The sequence below is a fragment of the Aythya marila genome (assembly GCF_965140915.1).
Source record: "Aythya marila genome assembly, chromosome: 3".
Taxonomy (NCBI): Eukaryota; Metazoa; Chordata; class Aves; order Anseriformes; family Anatidae; genus Aythya; species Aythya marila.
In genome coordinates this window covers 52622159-52641218 of record NC_139044.1, presented here as the reverse complement: position 1 = coordinate 52641218, position 19060 = coordinate 52622159, and the positions used below count along the sequence as shown (strand labels likewise).

At 36.7% G+C, this 19060-nt stretch overlaps 1 protein-coding gene across 13 annotated transcripts in view; it reads left to right on the top strand.

The window, feature by feature from the left end:
- Positions 1-19060, top strand: part of SYNE1 (spectrin repeat containing nuclear envelope protein 1) — a 306198-nt gene that overhangs the window by 176148 nt on the left and 110990 nt on the right. For all 13 annotated transcript variants that reach the window (XM_082757645.1, XM_082757640.1, XM_082757651.1 and 10 more), the window contains 12 exons: positions 134-2294; positions 2642-2979; positions 3593-3737; positions 4768-4986; positions 5906-6168; positions 7748-7913; positions 8523-8678; positions 9789-9941; positions 11687-11869; positions 13542-13679; positions 14915-15100; positions 17886-18008. In XM_082757645.1, the coding sequence (XP_082613771.1) occupies positions 134-2294; positions 2642-2979; positions 3593-3737; positions 4768-4986; positions 5906-6168; positions 7748-7913; positions 8523-8678; positions 9789-9941; positions 11687-11869; positions 13542-13679; positions 14915-15100; positions 17886-18008 (4231 nt within the window). The remainder of the gene's footprint in view (positions 1-133; positions 2295-2641; positions 2980-3592; positions 3738-4767; positions 4987-5905; positions 6169-7747; positions 7914-8522; positions 8679-9788; positions 9942-11686; positions 11870-13541; positions 13680-14914; positions 15101-17885; positions 18009-19060) is intronic.

Genomic DNA, 19060 nt, shown 5'->3' with positions numbered 1-19060 from the left:
TTCAAAATAATCTGATAGCTCTAGGTATTTATATGATGTTGATTTCAACATATAGTGGGCTCATAATTTATCCTAATCTCTTTTAAAACTCCTTCCTAATCATTCATTTCTATCCTATCCATTTTGATAACAGATCTGATGCTGAAAGTACAAATATGCACCTTGAAGCTTTGCAAAAATTGGCACTGGCACTGCAGGAGAGGAGATTTGCTCTGGAAGAATTTAAAGATCAGAAACAAAAGATGGTGGAACATCTAAATCTTGATGACAAAGAATTAGTAAAGGAGCAATTTGGTCATTTTGAGCATCGCTGGACTCAGCTGGAGGACCTTGTCAAAAGAAAAATTCAAGTTTCTGTTTCAACCTTAGAAGAGTTCAGTTTGGTGCATTCCAGATTTCAAGAACTAATGGAATGGGCAGAGGAGCAGCAACCTAGTATCTCAGAGGCTCTTAAGCAGAGCCCTCCTCCAGATTTGGCTCAGAGTCTTCTCATGGATCATCTTACCATTTGTAGTGAGCTTGAAGCCAAACAGCTTGTTCTGAAGATGCTGGTGAAAGATGCTGACAGGGTGATGACCAACCTAGGACTCAATGAAAGGCAGGAGCTGCAGAAAACACTTTCTGATGCACAGCATCATGTAGATTGTCTCAGCGATCTGGTTGGCCAGAGGAGAAAGCACCTGAATAAAGCACTATCTGAAAAGACACAGTTTCTCATGGCAGTCTTTCAAGCTACCAACCAAATTCACCAACATGAGAAGAAGGTAATGTTTCCAGAACATATCTGTCTGTTTCCAGAAGATGTGAACAAACAGATTAGGGCTTGTAAGAATGCCCAGGCTAACCTGAAGACCTATCAAAATGAAGTCACTGGGCTGTGGGCTCAAGGAAGGGAATTAATGAAAGAAGCAATGGAACAAGAAAAGAGTGAGGTGTTAGGTAAACTGCAAGAACTACAGAATGTATATGACACTGTTTTACAAAAGTGTAATCAGAGACTGTTAGAACTGGAGAAAAATATAGTTTCCAGGAAATATTTCAAAGAAGATTTAGATAAAGTTTGCCATTGGCTAAAACAAGCTGATATTGTCACATTCCCAGAAGTTAACGTAATGAATAGTAACTCTGAACTGTACACCCAGTTGTCCAAATATCAACAGATTCTTGAGCAATCTCCAGAATATGAAAATCTATTACTTGCTCTGCAAAGAGATGGCCAAGAAATCCTACCATCACTTAATGAAGTGGATCATTCTTATCTGGATGAAAAGCTTAACATTCTCCCTCAGCAATTTAATACTGTCACTGCTCTGGCAAAAGATAAATTCCATAAGGTTCGGGAAACAATTTATGCTCGAAAAGAATATGCCTCTTTGATTGAGTTGACAACTAAAGCCTTGACTGAGCTAGAAGATCAATTTATTAATACGGACAAAGCTCCAGCTGCTGTTTTAGCCAAAGAAGCTGTGTCACTTCAGCAGGCCTACAGAGATCTCTTAGGTGAAGTGGTGAGCCTTGGTGCAGCAGTGGATGAACTAAACCAGAAGAAGGAGGCCTTTAGAAGCACTGGCCAGCCATGGCAACCAGATGAAATGTTAAAACTTGTCACATTATATCACAAGCTAAAGAGGCAAATAGAACAGAAAATCAACCTGTTGGAAGACACAATAGAAGCATGTCAGGAACACGAGAAAATGTGTACACAACTTGAAGCACAGCTAGAAGCAGTGAAGAAGGAACAGATTAAGGTAAATGAAGAAATGCTCCCAATAGAGGAAAAGTTGAAAATATACCATTCTCTAGTGGGCAGCTTGCAAGACTCAGGGAGTCTTCTGAAGCGAATAACTGAACATATGGAAGCCCTTTCTCCTCAGCTTGACCCATCTGCATGTGAGACAACAAATCACCAACTGCAGTCTTGGCAAGACAAACTAAAGTCTTTGCATGCTGCCATTGGAGACACAGTGATGGACTGTGAGAACAGACTTGTGCAAAGCATAGACTTCCAAACAGAAATCTGCCGCTCACTTGACTGGCTGAGATGGATCAAAACAGAACTCAATGAAACACTGATTTTGGACCTCAAACTGCAAAGCATCCAAGAAGAAATCCGAAAAGTTCAGATACATCAGGAAGAAGTGCAGTCAAGCCTGAGAGTGATGAATGCACTGAGCAATAAAGAGAAAGAGAAATATATGAAAGCAAAGGAGCTAATACCTGCTGACCTGGAGAACACTCTTGCTGAGCTAACAGAACTAGATGGTGAAGTTCAAGAAGCTATACACATGAGACAGGTTAGTGCATCCTCAGTGTCATTAGCTTCTCGTTGATGTTTGTAATCATCATGAAAGGATTCATTTCAATAATCTTGTTGTCTTTTTTTCTGACACCCTAGATCATGGTCTGTTGCCATTGGTGAACACAGGGGGAATGAGATTTTCTCAATATGCCCATATCCATGCGCATAGAAATGCTGACTGACTCAAAATCTACTTCCATCTGGTCTCTCCAGACCTACGTTTTAGATATACTACAGGGAAAAGAAAGCAGGGATGGGCAAAATCCAGACTCTGATGAGGATATATTTGTTGCTAGTGTGATTTTTTTGTCTGTGTCTATATAATGTTCACTTCCATTTCAGGCTACCTTGGATAAACTGTATAGCCGTTGCCAAAGATACTACCAAGTGATGCAGATAGCAAGTGACTGGCTTGAGGATGCTCAGGAATTTCTACATTTAGCAGGAAATGGTCTTGATGTTGAGAACTCGGAGGGGAACCTAAGGAACCACATTGAATTTTTCAGCACAGAAAGTCAGTTCAGTAATCATTTGAAGGAGTTACAGGGTCTGGTGTCTGAGATGGAGCCCTTTATCCAAGCCACAGTAAGAGAGCAGCTTGTGCGGAATCTAGGTGCACTGGAAGAAAAGGGCAAAGGGACAAAGCAAGACTCAAAAACCCAGCAAGAACTGTTGCAAAGGTATGCTTCCCCTTCCCCTTCCCCTTTCCTTTCATCACTTTTTTAGTGATGAAAGAGATCATAACACTTGATTTGTCACCTAACTGGAGTATTGTAAACTGTGCGACTGGTAACAGAAGCAGATATTGGGATTCAGAACTCTTAGATTCTGTTTTTCACTTCTGCCACTGACTAGCAGTGTGATCCTGAGGTGTAGATATGGTAAAGTTCTATAAAGCATGGAAAAGCACTGAGAGGATGTATAGGGAATGACTATTTTACATAGTACAAGAACCATGGAGTAACAATAAAATTGAAGCAGACATTTTAAACTACAAGGAAGTACCGTTTTAACCAACATTACTGTGTTATTCATTATTCCAGAATGTTCTGTATGCCAAAAGTTTGGATGGGTTTCAAACACAACCTAGACGAAGTCATTGAGGAAAATTCTATCAAAGGCTATTAAATGCCAAGCTATAAATACAGTTTCTATCAGTCTCTAAGGCACAGCTCAAAATCAGCAACATACATTTCTGTATGTGTGCTCTTTAGCAATAGTCTATCTCTTTCTTGGAAAATAACGGTATTATATTGCATTAAATTGTTCTTTCTGGCACTTTATTTGTTTAAGGTGTGCTTCTGAGTGGCAGGAGTATCAGACAGCAAGACAGAAGGTTATTGAAGTGATGAATGAGGCTGAGAAAAAATTATCTGAATTTTCACTAGCTAAAGCTGCTTCTTCTCATGAAGCAGAAGAGAAGTTGCTAACACATAAGGTAAGGTGCTGAAAATGATATGGAATCCTTTTCCTTCAGTCAGTTAAAAATGAAAATTTTTTATGTAGGTCTTTACCTGTGAAAACCTAAAGTTGAGTGTTTAGATATTTTCCTGTAGCTTATAAGTGTTATAGCACATTACAAGCTGTTTTGTGTTGTGCAGAACACACATTATACTTGTGGGATGAATGGGACAGATATTTTGTAATCTTTTTCCAGTCTGTGCATCTGTGACTGTAGGGGAATGAAAGAATCCAGGAGATTCCTAACAGTCCCCAAACTGTGTACCCTATGCAAAATTCAGAACAGAAATTTCCACCTCTTTCTGCATCATATTTAATAGTTTTATGAGGACAATAAAATAGGATTTAATATTAACTCATTTAGTCTAAAAGAAATAAATGTTACAAGAATTACTTTATCCTCTAGCATTTAGGATGCTGCCCTCACTGCTGCCATTCAGCTACCTAAATATACTCGAGTTAGAGAGGCTTAAGACATCCCATGTGGTCTCCAGCTGTCTCTTCATATAGGCAGGAAACTCCCATAAGTGCACTGTCATGTCTTCCAGCTTCATGAGAATATCCTGGTACACCTGGATATCTAAAATGATACTAGATTTTAAAATGACATAGATGAGTTCAAACACTTGAATTGCTTTTTTGTTTGTTTTTAGGCTCTAATAATAGAGGTTAAAATCTTTGCTATTAAAATGTTCCTGAACACTCATTTCCATTCCTTTTGAGGGGTTAGCAAGAAAAAGAAAATCTGATTACACTAGATTGCTACTGCTTCTAGAGAATTGCAATTTGGAGCAGGTCCTTCCAGTCACTGTACCTAATATATTGCAGTGGAATAAGCTGAACCTAACCAACTCACTCAATGTAGGGTACCTCCTTTTAACCTTCAGTGGCTGGAAGTAGCTTGTCCACTTGCAAGTATATTGCATTGTAAAAAAAAAATAATAATAAAAAAAAAAAATAGAAAAAATGCTCATTTGCATTCTTAATGCTCATTTTTGCTTTTGCAGACTCTTGTGTCCATAGTGAATTCTTTCCATGAGAAGATCACAGCTCTAGAGGAAAAGGCTTCACAGCTGGAAAAAGTTAGCAATGATGCCAGCAAGGCAACTATAAGTAGATCAATGACAACAGTTTGGCAACGCTGGACACGGCTCAAGAATGTAGCCCAAGAACAAGAGAAAATTTTGGAAGATGCAGTACAGGAATGGAAAGGGTTTAATGATAAGGTAACTTCTGGTTTTGGTAACTCCTCCTTTTCTAACTGTACATGGGTTTCTACTCCTTATACTGCCCTTCACAAACATTGAGTACAGATTATAATGAAGTCTTGCGAAACAAACAAGTCAATTTTATTAATAATAATTTCATGGTAGAGAAACCTAATACTAGGAAGTACAGTGATTCTTCTCAGGTCACAAAAGAAAAATAACAGCGACAAAACAACTGTGGAAGACCTAGGTTTAGAAACACTGCCTCTAAGGCTTGCACTGCTCTTCTGTATGAATACACATACAGTAAAAACAGTTATTTTGATTTCTGGTTGTTCTTCAGAATCTTCTCCTCTGTTTTCCTTTCCCAAATAATACATTCTAGATTAAGTCATTCTCTCTCTCTCTCTTTTTTTTTTTTTTTTCAGAAGAGAATGAAGTTGCTAATTCTAAGTTTGCACACTGATATCTTTGCCTGTTCCTGATCTCTGATCATGCCTCTCTTTTTTTTTCGTAAATCCTACCTGACTCTCATTATTTGTCACTGTCCTTTATTTTATGCTCAGATTGCAGTCTCTCTGAGAATAGGGATAATCTTTCTGTTATTTATATGGCTTATGCCAAATAGGGGCATAAAGGGTTAAAGGTCTAAGTTGTATGGCAATAAAGATAATAAATGATCAAAAAATATGTATATATAAGGAGACACTTATCATAACAAAATAGACTGTTAGCAAGCCCTAGTCTGGTGTGAAGAGCTAGGGCTACCTAACTACAACTAGCAACATTAGGTCACAGATTTAGATCTATAGAGATTATTGCATCAGCCCTTTACCACAACTGATCTACGGCATACAGCACAGGGCTTGGCACATTTTTATGTCAGTTCTACTGAATTATTTTTAATTTCATTAAGAGACTGCATCTCTTTACATAGATTGAGAAAGCCACTGTAGCAATAGATCAACTACAAGATCGTTTACCAGAAAGCTCAATAGAAAAGGCTTCTAAAACAGAGCTCCTGGAACTCCTGGATTACCACAGCAGCTTCCTTCTGGAAGTGGATTACCAGCTATCATCTTTGGGTCTGGTCAAACAGCATACCCTTAGTATGCTTCAGGATGTGGAAATAAAGCCTCCATCTCAGGAAGAACTACCAGTCATGCAAGAAATCAAAGCAATGCAAGATCGATGCCACAAGTAAGGAATTTTAAAAGATTCACTAGAAAAAAATGGTACCTTAAAATTAATTCAGTAATAACAGTTCAAATATTACTTTTATTATCATTAACAATTATAATACTTAAATAATATATTTATGTTTAAAATAAACATCAGATAAAATTTAAATGATCCTTAATTTTGAAATAAATTTTTACCATTAGTTTTTCACCACTGTATGTATTATAGAATATGTACTTCCTGCCTTGCATTAATAATAGTAACTTATGTAAGACTTATATAAACTACAGTAGAGTTATAACTGACTTTAAACACTTCAATTTCATCTTATCATCTTTTTTGATTAGTCTATCACTTTGATTCTCCTCTTTGAAGTACTTCAGTATCAAAAGTAGGCATCTTGTAAATTTCACAAAGGAATTTAGTGCACAGGCAAACAGAAGACATCTTAAAATGTTACCTTGTACCTTACACAAGTATTTATCTAAATGTAAAGTATTTCTCTGTCATACAAAGCAGGAAAATTTATGGTTAAGGTTCAGGGTTCACATCCATTTCATAACTGCACCAAGACGCCATTAACTAGATCTCCACAGTGGGAAGAGAGAGAAAGGGAGTGAAAAATTTAAACCTTGCACCTAGCCTGTTCAAAGTTAGTTGTGTTTATGAATAAGTGATTACAGTAGAATAGCAATCACTGTAGAAATTTTGTAGAGATTAGCACTTCTGTAATTCCATTCTTCACCTAGAATTGTTTTATAAGAAATAGCATCTGAGATGATTTCATGCTTGTGTAAGTAAGGCATGATTCAGCTCTGAAAGATTATACATGTGTAAATCAAATATCAGAATATCAAAATTAGATCCATGTCACATGCATAAGAGCTGCAAACTTCAGTCCTGTACATCTTTCACTGATCTGACATCTGAAGTATTCTGTTTTTTCACAGGATATCGAAGTTCTTGAGGAAAGTGTGGAAATTATGTCTTAGTGTAAGTGTGGAGATAGGTCCCGGGATCAAAAATGGTGTTCAGATGCTTAAGCTGTGTCTTATCCTAGGTATTCTGCCACTGAAAATCCCAATAGTGGTGGAATTTATCTCATGTTATTTTAGCTTATAGATATCGACATCTGAACCAGTTAATTCTTGCTGCCTAATTAGTGGAGAGAAATAGACAAGATCTAAGATACAGTTTTTCTGACCTGTTTCAGAAGTTTCTTTTAGAATGATGATGAATCATCATAAATCATGCCCCAGAATTGCCTGTTTCCTCCACTGACAATAAGGACAGACTGTGGTGCTGAGCACAGATGTAGGTGTCTGGTACTATAAACATTTGCATTTGCCCAGAAGAGTTGTGCATGAATGTCAAAATACATAAAACCACTAATTAAAAGGTGTGAACTGTAGAATGAATGTGAGAAACTTAAAAGTGTCTGCTACTTTAGTAAACTGTTGCTACATTGCTCTGATTTTTATTAATCTGGATATGGGGCTATTCATTGTCTTCCTTATTATTCAGTGTTTTTTTGACAAACCAATATGTTTAGACTTCCTTAATTCTTCACAAATAATTATTGTTTCTGTTTCTGAAGTATGCAACAGAAAGTGAAAAAAGGTGTGAAGCTGGTGAAACAAGAGCTGAAAGAGCGCGAGGAAGTCGAAGCAGAGATTAATATTGTGAAGACTTGGATCCAGGAAACAAAGGAATATTTATTAAATCCTGATGTGGAAGTGGATACTCAACTTCAGGAGTTGCAAGTATATCAAATTTATCAATTTCTAAATTGTGATGTTTTTAATGTGTCTTCATCATAATTTCATAGTGAGTGTTAATCGCTTCCAAACCACCATCAATTCAAAGTACAAAGTATTAAATGGATTTTGAGTAAGCCACCAGAAAATAAATAAATAAAACATGGAGTAGCTGATAGGCTACAATATCTTATTTTAAAGATGTATATAAGTATTTGCATTTGTGCAACCTTACGTGCCTAGTATATTGTTTAGGAAATTTTCCCCCTGCATTTAAAATACGGAAGAACTATAGAACATGAATGTACAGAATGTGGCATTTCTTTTCTGTCTCATAAGTCTTGGGAGAAACAAAAGCAACAAATTAAAATAAATTACTGAAGTTTCTGAAAACTTAGTATTTTCCATATAAAGGTGGTCAGTCTGGAACAGAGGACTGGACAGACCATCATAAATTAGAATCCAGGGAATTTCAAGATACAATTCTTTTTAATGAAATAAACAAAACATTGAAAACAAGTATGTTTGTCATAAGATGCAAGTAATGTCTATGCTTGCTAAATTTGTGCAGATGTTTTCCCATTGTTCCTAACAGCATTATTTCTCTGTAATTAGTCTCTCCTTGGTGAAGTAACTGCTCATCGCCAGGCTGTTGAAAAAATGGCTGAACAACAACAGAATAAGTACTTGGGGCTTTATACCATTTTGCCTTCTGAACTCTCTCTTCATTTAGCAGAAGTTGGACTGGCCCTTGTAACTGTACAAGATCAGGTAAAAGATAGCAGATTAAATTTTTGTGGAATTGCACAGATTCACAAAATTGTTGTGGTTGGAAGGGACCTGTGGAAGTCACCTGGTCCAACCGCTTGCTCAAGCACCTAGAGCTGCTTGCCCAGGACCATGTCCAGGCAGCTTTTGAAGATCTCCAAGGAGATGCCCAACAACCTCTCTGGGCAACCTGTGCCAGTACTCCACCACACACAAAACGCAGAAGTGATTCCTGATGTTCAGAGTGAACCTCTTGTGTTCCAGTCTGTGACTATTGCCTCTTGTCCTGGCAATGGGCACCACTGAAAGATCCTGGATCCATTTACAGATCTAAAGCCCTTCTTTAGACTTCATAATTTAGTAACATTGTCGTGGTTTAACCCGGCCGGCAGCTAAACACCACACAGCTGTTCGCTCACCCTCCCCCCTCCCTCTCTGGGATGGGGGAGAGAAATGGGAAAGTGAAGCCTGTGAGTTGAGATAAAGATGGTTTATTAAGACAGGAAAATAATAATAATAATAATAATGAGATAATAGTACTACTACTAATAATGTGAACAAAACAAGTGATGCACAATGCAATTGCTCACCACCCGCTGACCGATGCCCAGCCTAACCCCAAGCAGTCCAGCCCCCTCACCCCGGCTAGCCACCCCTATATATTGTTTAGCATGACATCAGATGGTATGGAATACCCCCTTGGCTAGTTTGGGTCAGCTGTCCTAGGTCTGTCTTAGGTCTGTCCCCGCCCAGCTCTTGCTGCACCCCCAGCCTGCCCATTGGCAGGACAGAGTGAGAAGCTGAGATGTCCTTGGCTTGGTGTAAGCACTGCTCTGCAACAATTAAAACATCGGTGTTTTATCAGCACTCTTCTCTTCCTAAGCCAAAACATAGCATTCTACTATATAGCTACTAGGAAGAAAATTAACTCTGTCCTAACTGAAACCAGGACAAAAGTACAGTATCCAAGTGTAGTCAAACAACGGTTATGCAGAGTAGTTTTATTGTCTTCCTACTTTAACAAAATAAAATTAAAAGAAAATTAAGTGAAAGTTAATTTATTTTCCGGAGGACTGATTTCTGGTTACTGAATTTAATTCTTCTTGTTAACAGATTCAAACAAAAGAAAAAGAAACTCAGCATATCAAAACAATGAATCAAGAGTTTGGACAGAAAATCCAGGGAATAGCAAATGAACTAAATGCAATTCTTTCCAAACTGAAAAAGAAAACAAATGATATAGCACAAGCTAAACTTGAACAAAAGGTAAGACTAGGTTTTCTTTAATTGGTTACAGCACAGACACTTCAGAATTGGGACTTGGTACCAAAACTGTATTTTTTAAGAGCGCAATCAAACTTTTATTTTTTTTTCAAACAAGCCTATACAGGCAGATGAGGGCTTAACAAAAAATATAGGGAGTATCTGAGAGCAAAAACAAGTCAGTTGGACAGAATTATGCTTTTCTCTTTAAATAATGAGTATGATTGCAACCTGAGGAAGCGTAAGAGGCTTTCAAACTGCTCCTGTTTTAACTCTGTATTGAAAAGACCATTCTTTGCAGTCTTATCTTTACTTGTAATAAATAGAAGCTAACTTTGTAGTCCATCTCATATCATTTTGTACAGTCATGAATTTAAGTACTATTGGTGCTGTTACAGGAAATGAAAAAGACTCTTGGTTACTTTTCTGATTTTTCAATTATAGTTATATACCACAAAAAGAAAATTTCATCTCCACTGAGGCATAATGGCCAAGTTAGGATTGTTGTATGAGAGTAGGAGGGTTTTTTTTGCTTCCTTTTCTTGGTTTTGTTGTTGTGGTGTTTTGTTTTTTTTGATGAGGAAGGAGAGGCAGGACGTAGAGGACTCATTCTGTGTTTTTTGCTTTTATTTTTTGTTTGTTTGCTTTTGTGTTTGTTTGTTTGTTTGTTTGTTTTTTTACTAGTCAAATATAATCTTGACCAAGTTATTGTTTGAAAGCATACAAAACAGAAAACTGGGTATGTCTGATAGTTATGCTTGTCTGAAATATTTATGTCTGTATTTAGATGTGTAGATCACCATCTATCTTTATGTCTACACACAGGCATTAATATCATTAAAGCATGTTACTGTTCGTGGAACAATAGTCATTTACCATGAATGGTTGATCATAAATTACACTCTAATGCATCTGTGCTAGGACAGTCCTAATCTGGCAAGCTTAACGCACCTGCAGCTAGAGTTGTGTTCAGTTCTGAATGTTTTTGCCTGATGATTGCAATTTATATTTCTAAAAATAATTGTAAGGAGCTAAAGTGTTTGATGACACTTATTTTGTTTATACTACAAAAGCAACAAATCATTAACACCCTAGGCATAAAAGCAACAGGAAGAAAAAAACACATCATCCCAAGAAACTGTAGCCACTAAACATGTTATCAGTCTGGAAAATATAGAAAACTCTTTAGATTTCTTTTTCAGAAACTTTGTCATTATGGTAAAAAAACAAACAAACAAACAAAAAAAAAAAAACTGATTTAAAATTTGTTTCTATTGAAATAGTCTATCATGATCCAAACCACATGTCTGTGTAGATCAAGCTATGAAAATGCAAAAGTTTTTATAATGCATTCATGAGTAATTACATATTTCTGAGTTTGCAAGGATAACAAGATCCTTTTCAAATAAACAGAAATCTTTGTCATGGCAATGTGTGCTGACCATTCACTTCAAAAACAAACATGGAAGGAAGGCCAAGAACAGTTAATGTCACTCTGAAGTGACTCACTCTTTTGATATGGTACAGAAAATGGTTATCCAGTTCAGCCAGGAAGTCAGAGAAGAAAAAGTAATGGGACACATATAAGAGGTGACCAAACATCATGCTGTTCTGCCTTCCTGCTTAGACAAGCATTGCTGGTTTGCAGACAGAATAAAAATGAAATGAGAGTTGCAAGTTGAACTAGAAATAATCAACCAGAAAACTAACACTTCCTGTCGCACTGATTTTCTCGTTTTTCTGTCTAGATCCTTGGTGAGGAGTTGGACAGCTGCAATATAAAATTGGTGGAATTAGATGCATCAGTCCAAGACTTTGCAGAACAGAACATACCCCTTGCTAAGCAGCTGGCTAACAGGATAGGGAAACTCACAGCACTGCACCAACAGACCATACGACAGGCTGAGTACAGAGCAGCCAAGCTCAGCCAGGTATGGTCTCAAATCCTTTCTGTCATGTTTTTATTGTTACTGTTTTTTCATTTTTGGTTGGTTGGTTGGTTTGGTTTGGTTTGGTTAGTTGGTTGGTGTGTGTGATGTTTTGTTTGTTTGTTTGTGTGTTGGGGGGGGGGGTCAGAAAGAGGAAGTACAGGCAAATTTCTCATTTATTTTCCTGAACTTCCACAAGAAGGGACATTCTTTGGCAAATCTGCCAAAATTTTATTCAGAGCTTGCATCACACAGCAGAGGAGTACAGGATGGGGTCAAATAAAGAGGGTGGAATAACTGACTGGGTGATGCTGCTTTAAGAGATGCATCTACTGATTGGTTCCTCTGGTGCCCTGAACAAATTTTAGACCTTCCTACTAACAACAGCATGCCAGGAAATAATACTATGTTGTCATACTTTTCAGGGCTTCTGTCTTATCAGTTACCAATATTTGCTGCCTCATACATACACAAAACAAAAATAAAAATATTTTACTTTAGTCACAATATGTAGAGGGAGAATATAATTTGTAGATTCAATGAAAAAGTCTAGATACAAAGAACCTGATAATGCATAATCTTTCTTCCCTGTGACATTTACAAAGATGCTTCCTCTGCTGTCTTCAAGATTCAGTCTCTGAAACCCCTTGCAAGAAGTTTTTCCTAACTGTCATTATCCAAAAAATAATAATAATAATAAATAAAGTCTAGCTAATATAAAGAAAGGGATTTTCCATGGTTCTGCAGTCAACACCCTGATAATTTATAAATTCTCTTTGCTGCATGCATGAAGAAGGTTCTGTAAGTTTTGAAAAAATATTTCATGATATTTTTTTTTCAGTTACCTCTGAAAATTTGTTTTAAAAACAGATAGAAAATAAATATCGAAGCATGAGTTCAGTCAAAGGTACTTTGTGAAGGGATTTAACTATTGTTAGGGTATTTTTGTTCAACAAAGAAATCCACTTACCATTTAAAAATAAAAATAAAAATAAAAATAAAAGCAAAGTCAAGACAAACAACACATACAAGTAGAGAAATACAGAAATATAATTCAAGCACAGAGAGGAGTTGATCTGTCCCTCATACAGAACAAATGCATGAAAAATTAATCCTATTGTAAATAAAGGGTACTTGCTAATCACAAATTAGATGAATCAAAAATCAGAGCATTTTTGCTCTTGTATTATGAAATAAATGCACATTTCTCTTTTTTTTAAATGTGACAGCTTGAGTAGACAAAACAGGTTTTAAATAAAAGTGTTTTTTGGAATTACATGGCAGAGACCAAAACATATGAATGCCCTAAAAGAGACTTGCAGTTAACTATACGTTATTTTCAAACTTCTGTGTGTGGCTTAAGTATGTGCAGGAAGTGTATATGTAGAATGTACATGTAGCTGAGCATCATCTACAGGCAACCATCTCCCAGGTTTACCTATGTTCTTGTGGTGACTTTTTTCCTCAAAAATAGATATGGTTGTTACTGAAACCAAACCTATTTTAACTCCATCAATATAGACTTAATTGGTTTATATTCAACGGTAAGTAAAAGTTGTTAAAATTATCCCCAAAGTTAAACATATGAAATGAAATGAAAGCAATTTTGTCATTACTAAGAACTGTACAGAATTACATCTTAGATTTAAAAGGTGGATTTTTCTTCTATATCCAGGCTGCTTCACATTTGGAAGAATACAATGAGATGCTGGAGTTCATTCTGAAATGGTCTGAGAAAGCAAATATCTTAGTGCATGGTAGTATAACATGGAATTCTTCCTCTCAGCTTCGTGACCAATTTAAAGCCTACCAGGTGATTATATAAGTTGTGAAATTTAAGGGAAAGTGTAGAAAAGAATTGAAGTTTTATTTTCCACACATTTTCCTTTCTTTCCTTGAGAGCAAAATGCCTAAATATGCTAGGTTTCTTTATTTTCAATAATTGTTTTGAATACTGAAATAAGGATGCATTGTTGAATAAAACTGTTTCAAATGATCTCTCTGTTTACTCAAGTACATTGGCTTCATAGCAGCATCTGACTGAACACTGTGTCTAGACAGTGGGATGCTATCACACTGAATATGTCATTACAGCTAATACTCTCCTAGATAAAGATCATAGTAATTCTTTTCCTGGCACTTGATGATTCCTATCCAAGAACATATTATAAATTCTAATTTAACCAAACAAAATCTTCAGTCTTTTTCAGTTTTAAGCTAAGTTAGAATAGCCTTTGTTCACATTTGAGCAGTTTCATCCCAAATGTTCTCACTGATGCCCAATGGATGTTTCTTCTTCCCAAGTGCTTCCTGAACATCTCACATTAGTGTTTGACAGTGTATGATCATGTGAAACAAATCAAACCATCATGAGATGATCATGTCTCACTAATGCCAAAATAACACTGCATTAATTTTGTCTCCTATACATGTAGAGAGAGATCAGTTAATTGTCAGCTGCAATCAGTTACATTAGGACAGGATAACATGTGCACTTCCTTATCCTGAGTATGACTCTCCAGGCAATTTATCCTGAAGAAAGCTCGGAGGTAGCATTTGTAGGTTTTTTTTTGTTTGTTTGTTTGTTTGTTTTTTCCTGCTTCAGAAGTCTAGGAGATGGACGTAACCAATGCCATCCCACTAAACACTTTGGTAGCCAATTTTTATGGAGTATTGATTATTATTGCCCTGTTATCCAAGTGCTTTCTGTTGCTTCCTATTGGGTATATCAGGCTTCCAGAACAAATCATATATGTAGATGGTGCATATTACATTTTTATAGGCAAGTATGTATAGCAAAATATTAATGATGGTAAGCAGAGTTGCTGAAGCTTCAAGACTTATTCTGTTAATCTGATATAACCTGAAGCACTTGAGTGTGCACTCAGAATTAAGCATATTGCCTAAGCCTTACAGTAAATTGGTGAAACTTAATCATACTTATACATGTGTACAAATTGAGGAGCTTGAACAACGGGAATATACTTGGAGGTATGTCCAATCTGTAGCTCAACTTTGGCATTCAGTTCTGATTATATCTGTATCTAGACTATGCTTGAAGAGTCTGGGGAGATTCATGGTGATCTTGAGGCCATGAGTGAGAGGATTGAGTATCTGTCCAGTGTATACTCTACTGAAGCAATGTCTCAGCAAGTGCTGGAACTGGGACGTCGTACAGAAGAATTACAGCAAGTTATCAAAGTACGGTTACCAAATCTCCAAGATGCTGCCAAGGTATATGAAAGCACTTTTTTTCTAACATCAGCTGACAGCTGTTTCTATGTGCTTAGAGAATTATGGTTTTGTAAGTACTAGCAGTACAGATTATCTGTGGTCTATAAAGGGTACAATTCTGTTGTCTAAGCACAGGTGTCCTGCACTGCTTGCAATGCTGTTGAGCATTCAGCCTTGACTTCAGCTACTGATCCAAATAGGGACAAGATTCCTGTTACATCTGCCCTCTCTAGATAGACATATTGGGTACCATGGCATATCTTAAATGGCACTAAACACCTTTGTTTAGATACTTGAACTGAGATGAAAATGTCTCTGTCAGTATTTATGCTGTACCATTTCTTTAGTTTTCCCTTAGAAGATAGCTGTTTATTGATTCTAATCAGCACTGAACCAGACCAGGACTCTGTAATGTAAGACCTGTCTCTCCAACAGAGTGCAATGAAAAGAAGGAACATGCTTTTTCATGTTCCAGATATTTCTTTGCAACTCTTCCATATGGGTTTATTGTTAATGTGTGTGTGTTATCCTTATGTAACGCATGAGGTCACTATAAACTGGTACGAGACACAGGAAAAAAGCACAAAAGTCTTTTCTGTTTGCTCTTATGGTTAGGGCACAATTTTTTTCTTTTATTATTATTATTTTATTAAACACAATAATTTGGTAAAAAGAGTATAAAAGAGTATTATATATTTCTAGGTTTGATTTTTGTTTCTTTGTTTTTGTCAGATGCTACAGCTACACACAAATAAGTAGGAAAATAGTACCTAAAGGCACCTAAGAATAGCCTATTGCTAATAGTTAGAACAATCATAGCTAAATTTAAAATGGTTAGAAATGTGATTCATTTAACAGTATTTATAGGATATGGCAACATGACCATGTTTAACAACTGATGGGCAGCTAACTCCAACACTCTCCAACTCTCTCCCCCTCCTCAAAAGGACAGGGGGAGAAAATACAATTAAAAAATAAAAGTTCATGGGTTGAGGTAAGGAATAGTTTAATTAAAGAAAAAAAGAAAAAAAAAGAAAAAAAAAAGGCTTCATGGGAGCAGAAAGAGAAAACCTCCACATTCTCTGAAGCAATGTTCGCCACATCTTGGGATGCAGGGTTTCATTATACGTAGCGACTGCTCAAGAAGAGCAACATTTTCATAATGAGAGTCACATCCTACCCCTCCACCCCTTCTCCTTATGAATTGAAAGGCTTTTATTTATTTTTTCCATGGGAAAAAAATGCATACAAGTAAGCACAGTAGAAACTAAACTTAGTATCTTCAATTCTCAGATAAATCTTGGTATAATTGAATAAACTATTTGTAAATTTTAACATGGAAACATGGAGCAGAATAGAATTAATCACAGATTTGTGAAGAAAGAAAATCATATCAAAAGAGTGCAATTTAACATGAAAATAGTTTTTGTACATAAATGTGTGTCCAATATCTTTAATAATGTTTTACATGATATTGTTATTAGCAAATGTTAAAGCTTAACTAGTTGAAAATAAAATAGGTAGATGATTAATAATAATAATCATCAAATAGAATGTTTAGAATTTTATCTGGTGTGTAATTATCCATGCTTTTCACCCCAAAAGACAGGATACATCAAGTAGGATTTTTCAAGGTTCTCCCTTGGGTCTGATACTTGTCAATAATTTTCATTAGTGAGGTGGATGCTGTTTTAAAGACCATGGCTTTTAAGTTGCTTAGACAAAAGCAACTTAGACAGCAAGAAAACAGCTTGAAATCAGACAAGAAAAACAGCAAGAAAACAGACAAAAGTACAGGAGCCACTTGGAAATAAATAAATAAATAGACAAACAAATAAATAACTAAATGAAGCTGCTATTGAGTAGGAACAAAGGCAAATTGTTACCTTTAAACAAGCGGGGAAAAAAAAATACTTGTGTATCTGAATGAGGAGCTACTGGCAAGAGGCACACTGTAGAAGGGTCTTGACTTCAATCATGGAAATGAACATTGTTGCAAAAAAATAAATAAATCCAAACACTATGCAGAATATAAAGTATGAAGATATGTAAAGCAGTTCTTTTATTCTCCATGTTGGTCAGTAGCAAACTCTCAGCTGTGTTCTGTTTTCCACTTGAGGAAAGTTGTGGACTCACTGGATAAAAAACAGAGGAAAGTGATAACAGTGACATGAGTATAAACTTGCAAGAAAATATGCATGAAAAAGGATTATCCTAAAATATGAAGTATTCAGAAACGATAAAAATAATTTTTTCATGTCTGCTGTTAATAAGATAGTAAGTAGAGGATTGAAATTGCAACAAAAGATAGTTTCATGTCAAACAGCCAGAAAAAAAAATCTTCAAAATAATAATACTGGAACAATAGAGCATGTTGTCTGTTGTCTGAGATAAGAAGGACACTGATGGTAGTGGTCTTTAAGAACAGTCTGTAAAAATAAGACAATTCTGTCCTGTCTTATTGTGGGAAGGTGACTAGAGAACGTCTTGATCACCTTTCTAGAACTATGACATCGAAATCAGTTTTATAATATACATGCTGTATTTGAGATGCATGAAGTACTTGAAATAGTAATAAACAGTAATAAATAACTCTGGCTTTGGGACCTATTTCTCTATACCATCACATGACTGATATTTTCATCCAATATTTTAAACAGTTTTCATTGTTAAAATTATGAATTAGCTTTGACACTGTAATAAGGAACACAACTACAAAATCCAGACATTTATATTTCTAGTGATTTTTTTTTCTTATTCCTGAATCAAATCGATTATGTTACAGGACATGAAGAAGTTTGAAGTTGAGCTGAGAGCCCTGCAGGCTGCTCTGGAGCAAGCCCAAGCCACACTTACCTCTCCAGAGCTTGGACGTTTGAGCTTGAAAGATCAACTGTCCCACAGACAGGTAAAAGGGCAGGACCTCAAAGTTAGCTCTTGAGTGACATGAGCTGACACAAAGAATGTTGGTAAGACTGTTTGTGGTGTTTCTTAGGTAGGCCATTTTTTCAAAATCTAGCTGCAAATTACTGCAAAGGGAATTAGGGATTGAACCATAGAATCACATATTTTTGAGTTGGAAGAGACTTTAAAGATCATCTGTTTCCACCCACACTGCTATGGACAGGGACACCTTACAGTAGACAAGGTTGCTCAAAGAAAGCCCCATCCAACCTGTCTTTGAATACTTCCAGGGATGGGGCATTCACAGCTTCTCTGGGCAACGTATTCCAGTGCTTCACCACCTCCTGAGTAAAGAATTTCTTCCTTACATCTAATATGAATCTCACTTTTTTAGTTTAAATCCATTACCCCCTGTCCTGTAACTATATTACCTGACAAAGAGTCCCTCTCTAGCTTTTGTTTATCCCCTGGATAAGTGCTAAAAGGCCACTGTAAGGTCTCTCCCGAGCCTTCTCTTCTTCAGGCTGAAAATTCTCAGATCATCTTTGTAGGCCCTCCTCTGGACCAAATCCAACAGATCCATATCTTTCTTATGCTGGGGGTCCCGGAGCTGAATGCAGTGTTCCAGTGGAGTCTCACAAAAGCAGAGTAGAGGGAGAGAATCAAGTCCCTCGACCCACTGGCCACACTTCTTTTGATGCAGCTGGCTTTCTGGGCTGCAAGCACACACAGCCAGCTCATGTTCAGTTTTTTGTCCACCAACACTTCCAAGTCATTCTCTTCAGGTCTGTTCTTAATCCTCTTGTCACCCAGCCTGTGTTCATGCTTGGAATTGCCCTGACCCATGGGCAGGACCTTACACTTGACCTTGTTGAACTTCTTGAGGTTTGCACAGGCCCACCTCTCAAGCCTGTCAAGGTCCATCTGGATGGCAACCCTTCCCTCCAGCATGTCAATGACACCACTCAGCTTGGTGTCATCCACAAACTTGCTAAGTTTACACCCTTATCCCACTGTCCATGTCACCAACAAAGATATTAAATGGGAAAGATCATT